Consider the following 10186-nt stretch of genomic DNA (forward strand, 5'->3'; position numbering starts at 1 on the left):
CTAGCATACATTTGTTAAAAACAAGCAAAAATATAAAAAAAAAAAAAAACTGTCAAATCTTATTTAACATAAAGGTTTTTCACAGTTTCTACCCCTCAGTGGTTTCAATCCTTTGACATTATTTTTAATTTTTTATATAAATTGCTCTGAGTAAAAACTTACACTGCTGACCACAGAGAAAAGACTTCCTTTGTGTTCCACATTGAATTCTTCAATAAAAAGGAAAATCCCAAAAAAAAAAGAGAAACTTGTTTCAGTCTGACATGTCTAGCACACTTTTAAAAAATCAAATAAAGACAACAAAGAAGTTTGCAAAAAAGATTATTTAAGGCATTTTTTGTTTAGCCAGATTGAAGGCTGTGGAGGCGCGAGTTGAAATCTGGTCACCAGGATGTGACCGATGAACTCATTGAAGATTAGGAAACATCTGCTCCTGGTGGAAACTCTGAAATCACAAAAACATTTCAAAACATTACTATTTGTGAGTATTTGTGAGTCTCAATCAAAATATAAAATCAATTTTATCTGCAGGGCCTTCCTGATAAAATAATGGTTAAAAAATGCCACTGAAGGAATAACAATGTTTCAGTGAAAGAAATATATTATAATGCTAAGCATGGTTAAAAACTACAAATGGTCACCTGTGATGATGTCATAAAAGAGGACATTGATTGTTGATTCCATGCTGGGAGTTTGTCCATCCTGAATAAACTAATCACGTATGAGACAGTCCAACTCAGTTCACTCATGAGTAACACAACATGGTGTCAGGAGTGCTGTAAGTCATTGTTAGCATCCAACTCTGTTCGGCTACAGGAGACATGGGTGATGACAGCGCACCATCATGAATTGCGGTTATTGTGGTGAGGTTGGATGCGGTCAGACCCAAGTTAGGTGCAAAAAGTAGTTTACTGATGATCCAAAAATACACAAAGCCAGGAGCCAGAGATGAGCAGCATGAATAGAGCTCTGGAAGGGACACAGTGGATAGGATCCGGAGGGGAGCACTGCTAAGTGAGCCTGAGGATGATTGACAGCACCAGGGAGTAATCAGAGTACCAAGGGACTGCTGGGAACAATCGAGGGGTAGACGTATAGGGGGGGAGGGGGGAGTTAGGACAATTCCAAGGGACCCTGACCAGCAGGGGGCCCTCCCCACAAAAACTTTTTCTATATCTTACAGCAATAGAAAAAACAATTGGGGGCCCGTCAATTATAAAATTAATCATATAATGTTTTAAAAATTGTTTTAGCAGTAAAAAATTAAATGTTTCCCCTCCAGACCAAAAAGCAGACATCTTTGTTTACACTGACCCCCCTGGATCTGCTGAAATGGTTCGTTCCTGCGTGGCGCCTTGACAGTGACGTTTTCAGCAGCAGTCAGTAGAAGACGAGAACAACTGACTGTTTGCTTCCATTTCACTAGCATGTAATGAACGAAGGAAAGAATTTAACAAGATATTTATATATGTACCTGTACCTCTTACCACACTTAACAGGTGAGTCAGTCAGCAGCAGCTCTAACACCAATACCAGCATAACCTTTAACCCCCGTCTGAGCAACACTGTGTTCAATGATAACCTAGTTAGCATCATTCCAGGGAATCTGTGTGGATTTTTCCTGTCTCTCTACTCCTTTTACAGTTACACAACAAAAACAATTTATTTATTGCTCTCAGAAATTCAAACAATCTTTGAATCTCGATACACTCTGGTCTTGGTCTTGTCTTGGTCTCGGGTTAGGTGGTCTTGAACACAACACTGATGCACGGTGATATTGACAACCCATGAGATATTACATTTGAGATACAAATTCACTATATAAAGTAACATTGGCTATTTCAATAACATCTTCTTCTCCCCCTTACCAATTTTTCTCAAAACATACCTTATAGTCCTCAAGAACTCCTCTGTTTATGAACATTTTCCCCACCACAGTCTTAAATGTAAACTTTTAAATCATGTAGCCCCCCTTTTCCATGTCTCTTGTTGACTCTCGGAGTCCAGGCCTCTCTGGAGAGCTCCGCTTCCATCCTCTCTCTCTCACTCATCTGCGCCGATATATCAAACCTCTCCAACGTCGGAATCGCATCGAGAAGAGTAGGGAAGGTTTTCATGCCGCTTTCAAGTCGATTCTGAGTTGCACAGGAAAACGACATTTTGCCTGTATTCCTTTTTCTTTAAGTTGCTTGATTATGCTCCGCAGTCTCACTCTCTTCTTTTGGACTTCCGGAGAGAAGTCCTGGTCAAAGTATATTCTTTTCCCTTGGAAGACGAGTTGTTTTTGAGACCATGCCTGTTGTAGCACCGCTTCTTTGTGGTGTAGTCCATAAAGCGGACAATGGACCTTACCAAGCCCCGCCCAGAAACGCCCCTCGAAAGTCTCACATGACTGCATATCTCACAAACAAAGTCTCGCGGTGCTTAGTTTCTATGTGTAATTTCATATCGACTGACTCTCTGCAGAGTATTTCTGAGTCGATTAGCGTAGCAGGACAAGATCACTGATGCCTGTTGTTCTTGCAAGGCTGGGTAAGGCATGGTTTTAAAGGTGATTTCTGTTGGCAGATGTTCGAGTGTGCCTTGGCCTGACACACAGTACTCGGTGGCTAACACGATTAGCGTGGCTAACACGATTACGGTTTAGTAAAAAGCCTTTTCAGGTGAAATAAAATCTTTAATGTATGTCAGATACGGTACACATTGCATATTGATCTGTTCAGCTAACGTAAGGCTGTAACAGACAGGATGTAGGAGTTGTATCTGTGCTGCCTTTATGCTGTACTTGGCTAAAAGGTTTTCATAATGGATGTTTATTATTGACTTTATTTTTTTCATTCACTAAACAAAGAAAGCAAAAAGCAATAATACTTACACTAGCACACACTCCTTTGTTCTTATTGATCCTACTGCGGTTGAGCTGCAAATGTGCACAAGCTTTGATCTGTGCAAGTCGTTCCATTTCAGATTTTGGAAATCTGTGAAATGCTATTTAACAGTTTTTTAAATACTGGGATCATTATGAGTATTTGAGGTATAGATATTAGGATCCAGTAGGTGGCAGTAGTGCATCAATAATGGATGCAAGCTGCTGTTGAAATCTAAAGAAGAAGAAAGCGCCCATTTTCATTTAGCTCATGCTAGTAGCGACACGAAGGATCAGCACTTTTACTGTTACAGTTACTGATCAGAAGCTTCCGTAATCAGTTAAATTTCAGTTTAAAGTTCAGTTAAATCTAATCTTGGCAACTTTTTCTTTTTCAACCGTAATAAATGTGATATTCAATTGACTGTTATGACTCAGATGTTGGCTGTCCGCCCCCTTTGCTGCTGCTGCATCGCTGTGGAAAACCTGGAGCGGCAGACAGAGATATCAGCGGCTTAATGTTTATGTTTACTGGTTTAAAAAAAGCTTTGGGGTTGTGGTTTATAGTCTAGTGCGGCTCATAGTTTGGAAAATACGGACTATCATCCTTGCTGGATTTTTGCTGTGAAGAACCCAGATAATGTTATTTGATTGTGCTTTCTGGAAAACAACATATTTTTACATTTAGGCTTCTGCAATCGTCACTTTTTCTGTTACAAACTGACTCCAGCCTCCAGCAGAGAAGGGAAAAGTTATGTGGCCCTCAGGAAAAAGTTTGGGGACCCCTGATGTAAAGCAAAAACCATGGAATAGTTCATACATTCATAAATCTAGAGAGTTTTACCTCTGGTTCTGCTTCTCTGATGATTTTTAACCTCATTTGTCTTCACAGATGCATAAACTGCATGTGGGTCAGTCCCTAAAAAATAAAAATAAAATTACTGTACAGTACGACTGCTGTTCATTAATTTTAAAAGGTTTTATACACCATTATGAAGAATGCTTTATAAACAGCAGCAGGTTTGCAGGGTTTTTCTTTTTAACTTAACACCTTTTCAGCGAGTCACTAAACATGTGATGGAAATTTATCTGAAATCAGGAAGTTAACCACAAACGTCTTGATCATTTTCACAGAGGAAACATTTCAACACAAAGCAGAAAATAACAAGAAACCAAAAAGACCAGACCAGAAAGAGAAACCAACCAGTCTGAGCTGCTAAGGTTTCACTTCTCACTTCACATCAGAGCAGCTATGAGTTAGTAGAAAAGAATAAAAATAACTTAAAAAGTTTTAGTTGCAGATGAAGACACTGATAAATGTTTCTGAATGATCAACTATTGGTCTTTATTCTTTGTGTTTTCTAAAGCTGAACTTTACAGTCATATCATTAATACACTTAATAAATGAAATTAAACATTTCATTTAGTGAGGAATGTTTGATGTTAAGAGTTCAAGTGAACAAATTTAATTCTCATCAGCTTGTTGTTTGTACTAATTATAAATAAAAGGAATAAGTGTTTGGAATAAAAAAATGCCTGATAACTTTATTTAAATTGAGTTCAGCAAAATCATTAAATAATTAAAGTGGTGAGGATTTAAGATCTTAAAAGCTTAACGTTCAGGACCGACCCAGAAGTTACTCCATATCAACTTAACAAAACTGTTTACCATGGAAACGTTTAGACCAAATACTTTATTTACATGCAGGTTATAATATCATGATTTCTTTGCTATTTAGTTTATGTACAGCTAAATTAAATTTGTCAAGTTGCTTACTTTGTGTGATTAGTATTAATCACACAATCCTGTTAAATCCTCTGCCGGGGCACGAGCGCCAAAGAACTGTTATTCATTTCTAAAGAATCGTTGTTCATTTTGTCATTAAATCCTTTAATGATCTTTCTGTGTCTGAGTTTATCCAGATTGAAATATTCATATTTATGAATTTAACTTAAATTACTCTAAATAAAATTGTCCAAGTTATTGTTTTCAAAATGATCAAATCAGTCGAGTTGTGTAAATACCAAATGGGCAACTTGTACATATTTACATTTTTAAGTTTTGAAAACGTAATTTTTTTTTAAGCATAAAAAAATCCATTGCATAATAAAAGTCAACTTAATGTGTTTTACAGTGTCAGTCCTTGTCGGATCCTAGTTGTTAGTCGCCTTTGTTCCAGTCTGTTTTTCTACCAGTTACTGTCATTATCTGAGCCCTTTGCCTTGTTGCCAACCTGTGCTGCCTGGATTTCTGTGTCTCATCATTAAACCATCATTCCTCACTACATCCTGGGTCCACCGTGTCTCGCTCACCACCAAAACCTAAAATCACGACACTTTCCAAATAACAGCCAAGTGTGTCCAGTAGTTTTGTCTTCAGGTGTTTCAGTTTCCCAAGCTGCTTTTTCTTTCAAATATTTTATTAAAGTCTTTATTGTAAATAAGAACTCACCAGGTTAAATAAAGGTTAATTAAATTTATAAAAGTCTCCCAACAGGTGAATTTGCAAAACCTGAGGGTTTCATATTATGGTGAATGAGAGTTGACTGGAATGAAGAGGCTGGACAGTCCAACAAAGAACCTGGAATCATTTATTAATCATTCACTCATATATTAAACAGCTCCAGTTTAATCAGTCAGTGTGATGGTCCGTCAAACCGTGTTCAGCATCTAATGAAAAAAATGCATCATAGTTTCTCCATCAATGCGATTCAGATGTGTTGGTACTTATGCAGTTTAGACTCTTCTTCTAGTTGGCCTAATAAATATATTATTAAATATTTAATGTATTGGTAAATATAATAAAGAAAACAATAAATCTCCCCCTTTGATTTATGTTTGCTGTGATTATTTCATCATGTCTCTAAATGACCTCTGGGATCCAAATCTTCATGGGATCTCTATAAATATTTGCAGGAAGAAAGTCAGGATAGATTTTTGTATTTTTCATGTCATAGACGTTATAATAGATGAGATTCTGATCCAAGTTCTGGATTTAAATCATTTAAATTATAACCAATGAAGTGTTCAGAGACATGAGAAGTGGAGGGAAGTTATAAGTTTACAGGATTCCAGAAAGTTCTTTAGGTGCAGCTGTTTGGACCATCTGGTACATGTTTATTCTACCAAGTCACTTTTCTGCCTCATCCACTGTTTATCACAACTTTATAGAACAACATGCAGTGACAGTGGAACCGTCCAGCACTGAGAAGATGAGAGGAAGGAGATGAAGAGCAGCTTTACCTCTGGTCTTTGGCTTTCTTTCTTTCTTTTTGATGACGATCTCTCCATAGCTCACATCGTCTCTTCTAACAGCAGAGTAAACCACAGACGGATCGTTCTCTGGAGAAACAGGAGAAGCTGGGGTTAGTTGAAACATATTTACCGTGTTTGATGTTTGTTGTAAATATACTCACAAAGAACTAGATAATTAGTTTGTCGTTTATTGAACGTTCAGAAACTACAGCGGCTGTGATGAGCCACAGCAAAAGGTAAAACCACCTGAACAGGTGATCAACTCTAAAACCACTCCACCTCTTTACTCTCCGTCTCTCACTGACGTTTAAGCACAGCCGTTGCCATGGCAACCGCCTGTGCTCCCTAAACCGACCTGAGATTACTTTAAAAACATTCAGTCCGTTTTTGATCCTGTACGCATCAAAAACGTGTAATGCTCTCGCCACGCCACTAGTCGGTGCTAGGTTCTTTGAAACTAAGTGTGCATGTGTTTTTTTTTTTTGTTTTTTTTTTAAGTTTTACTAGAAGGCATGTGGATTCGCGTTTCCCCATCAGGTACCGTTCTCCCATAGATTGGGAGAAAACAGGCATTATGTGCGTCTGATTAGGGCGCTGTTGGAAAAAAGTGTGATAACTTTGCTGAAATACGTTGTTTGAGCTGTCACGGTGCGGAGCGGTGAAGAAACGCTGAGGGAACCTATCTGATGGGGAAACAGTAACACCAGCATTGGGAGTAGTTTCTTCTTCTTCTGTGGATTGTAGGAAGCAGCTATGTTTTGCGTCATACTATGCATGAGCTGAGGATTCTCTGGAAGAAAAGATCCATTTTCTCTGTTTACACGACAACGGACATGTTTCAGAAACATCGCACTCTGGAACCCGTTTTCAATCTGTGCCGTTGTCAGAGAAAATATTCGGTGGTTTTGTGTAAATGCGCACTACAAACGCAACAAAACTCTTCCGTTTTGCCCGAAATCGTTGTTGTGTAAATGGGACTTTAGTCTCTATGGAGGACCAAAACTGACATAATAATAAATAAAAGAATAAATATAAAAATAAAAGTAGAAATATATAAAAAGAATAAATATATATACTACATAATAAATAAAAGAATGAAAATATTAATAAAAGAATAAATATATATCCAACATATATAAATAAAATAATAAATATATCAATAAAATAATATCAATAAAAGAATAAATATATATCCAACATAATAATAAATGAAATAATTAATATAAACATAAAAGTAGAAATATATAAATAATAGAATAAATATATATTTTGATAAGAAATAAAAGCATAAATATATACTTTGCTTTGATTGTTTTGCTTCTCCGTTTTCTGTTTGCTGTATTTATTTCTGTATTGTTTTCTCGATGTATTTCTGCTTCGTCCGTATGTTAATGAGTTGGGCTGTCCTCTATGTCCAGCTCCCTATTGGTCAATAAACAGGAAAGCGAACGATCCGTGTGCAGATCGATTGTGATGTCTGCCTACTTGGCGCTTTCGGCTTCAGTTCAACAGTCCTCGGGAAACCTGACTGAAAAATTATCTTAAGGATATAATAAAAGGTAAGATTAATAACAGCATTTAAGTGTTAGATAGCCGTTATTACTCATTGTCAAGCCACCATTCTCTGACTGTGTGTAAAATAAACAGCCTCCGATCGGAGAGTAAACCAGCTAGCAGCAGCTTTAGCTACAGTTGGGGAAAAATATACACCGCTCTGTCAGTGCTGTAACGTTTAGAGGTTCACTTTCTGTATCAACTTTAGTAAAACAGCATTTAAGTATTGGATAACACTTAATGTGCAACTTATTAAACTTAAACGTCCTTAAACGTTCTCCTCATTTTCAACAGTGGAGCTATAAAGATTGAAAAAGGTTGTCATTTTGGAGAAAGTCTCAACATCAATATTTCCACTAAATAAGAGGCAAAAAAAATAGTTTGATAAAGAAAAAGCCTCTCAGACTCTGAGCCCAACAGCACTAAACTATTTTTTTATGTTAGACAATTAATTTAATTTCACATAATTATCGCAGTAGAAGCCTTTTTTTCTGTTAAATGTTTAATGAAACATATTTACCATGTTTGTTGTCAATGACGTATTCTCACAAAGAACGAGATAATTGGTTAAAGTTTGTCGTTTATTTAACGTTCAGAAACTACAGCAGCTGTGATGAGCCACAGCAAAGGTAAAGCAACCTGAACAGGTGATGAACTCTAAACCACTCGCACATTTTTACTCTCCGTCTCTCACTGTCGATTAAACCCAGCCGTTGCCGTGGTGCTTAAGTGACGAGCAGTAATCTCTGCTTGGCTCCACAAGCCGACCAGAGATTACGTTAAAAATAAAACATTCAGTCCGTTATGATGTTAGGTTTTCAGGCTTGATATTTATTTTGCGGTCATTAATAAGCCTCTCACAGTGATGGTTGATTAGTTATTTTGGTAATGGAACCAAAATGCACAGAATTGTGCAACACCTTGTAGAAACAATAATCACTGAGATTATTATTGTTTTCGGGTCATTAATTTGAACACGCTTTGTTGATTTTTTTGTTGTTCTTTAATAAAGTTACAAACATTTTAAGCCAATCAGAGGAGGACGTGCTGGTAACCCACAAGAAAGGTTACTTTAAATACCTTTAATAGTAGATGACAAGTTGAGTTAATTTACTTTACTAAAACCAACACTACAGACGTATAAGGAAGTTGGGCCTGATCAGCAGATTCTAGGTGGGAACAACAGAGGAGAGCACACAATGTATATAAAAAAGTAGAATTTAACATAAACAACATTTGTGGATTCACATTGTACAAATAAACAAAAATTGTGTGCCTTTAAAGAAAATTTTATAAAAAAATAATCCAGTCTTTTTGATGTCTGTCAAATGTTCTTTCAAAGTTTGTTTAGTTTTCCAATGCTAAACCATGAATCAGTCAATTCAAAAATACTTTAAAAAATGTCCTTGTAAATGTAGCTATGACAGCTGTTTGAATAAGGTTTACAGCAAAAAATCTTGAAAATCTGTAGTATATTTAGTGAGTTATGATTGCTCAGCCAGTCAAACATATAACGCAACTGCTCCAAGATGTAACATTTCTAAACTTATACCTTCACAGAAAACACAGCAGAAATATTTAATCAAATCTCCTCTTCTTCCTCACCCTTAAGCTATAATGACGTAGATAAGTTGGTAGATGATTTTCAGTGCAAACTTTCAGATATCATTGATTACATTGCCCCCATTAACCTGTCTGTCACGAGAGGACCCAAATTTGGGTCCTCTCGTGACAGGGGTGTCAAACTCCAGTCCTCAAGGGCCTCTGTCCTGCAACTTTTAGATGTGCCTCTGCTGCACCACACCTGAAAAGAATAATTAGGTCATTAGCAAGGCTCAGGAGAACCGATCTACACAGGGAGGAGGTAATTAAGCCATTTCATTCCACTGTTTTTTACCTGTGGCACATCTAAACACTGCAGGACAGCAGAGGACTGGAGTTTGACACCCCTGTCATTGTGAATGACAACCTGAGACCAACAGGTTAAAGTGAAGGTTGTGACTGGTAGGAAGAAATCTCCATGGACAAAAGCCCAAACAGTTCAATCTGCCGTAGAGCTGAACGGGAATGGCAAAACCCAACTGCACGTTTACTGTGACATCTACAAAGAAAGAGTACGAAACTATCACACTACACTAAAACATGCCAGAGAGGCTTTACTTGCAGATAAACAGAAACATTAACAACACTCGAGCTTTACTTGCTACTGTTGACAGGCTCACAAACCCTCCGATGACTTTGCCTCCTGAACTTCAATCTAATGCCTGCAGCAGGTTCTCCAGTTTCTTTTCAGAGAAAATTCAAACAATCAGAGGATTAATCTGCTCATCCACTCTAAAGCCAGTACCAATGCTGGGCCCAAACAAAACAAATGCAGGAACAATGACCCAATTTCAACTACTTCATTATAAAACCCTAGAAGAAATTACAAGTCAATGAAGCTCCAGTTCCTGCTGTCTGGATGTCCTACCCACACATTTCTTTAAGAAAGTCCTTTTATTAATGATCTGA

The 10186-nt window shown here is 37.2% G+C and overlaps 2 protein-coding genes across 4 annotated transcripts in view; one reads left to right on the forward strand and one right to left on the reverse strand.

The window, feature by feature from the left end:
* The window catches only part of LOC103131031 (uncharacterized), a gene marked incomplete at its 5' end in the record, with an annotated part of 123360 nt that overhangs the window by 70837 nt on the left and 42337 nt on the right, over window positions 1–10186 (forward strand). The window lies entirely within an intron of this gene.
* The window catches only part of LOC103131027 (basement membrane-specific heparan sulfate proteoglycan core protein-like), a 64122-nt gene that overhangs the window by 21570 nt on the left and 32366 nt on the right, over window positions 1–10186 (reverse strand). For 2 of the 3 annotated variants that reach the window (XM_016666346.1, XM_007542572.2), the window contains exons 7-9: window positions 6110–6208; window positions 3711–3785; window positions 309–445 (exon numbers count right to left, since the gene is read on the reverse strand). In XM_016666346.1, the coding sequence (XP_016521832.1) occupies window positions 417–445; window positions 3711–3785; window positions 6110–6208 (203 nt within the window). In that variant the 3' untranslated portion in view covers window positions 309–416. Of the gene's footprint in view, window positions 1–308; window positions 446–3710; window positions 3786–6109; window positions 6209–10186 lie in introns of those variants that run through there. The other variant, XM_016666347.1, reaches the window with a different exon arrangement.

The sequence above is a fragment of the Poecilia formosa genome, unplaced genomic scaffold, assembly GCF_000485575.1.
Source record: "Poecilia formosa unplaced genomic scaffold, Poecilia_formosa-5.1.2 Scaffold710, whole genome shotgun sequence".
NCBI lineage: Eukaryota > Metazoa > Chordata > Actinopteri > Cyprinodontiformes > Poeciliidae > Poecilia > Poecilia formosa.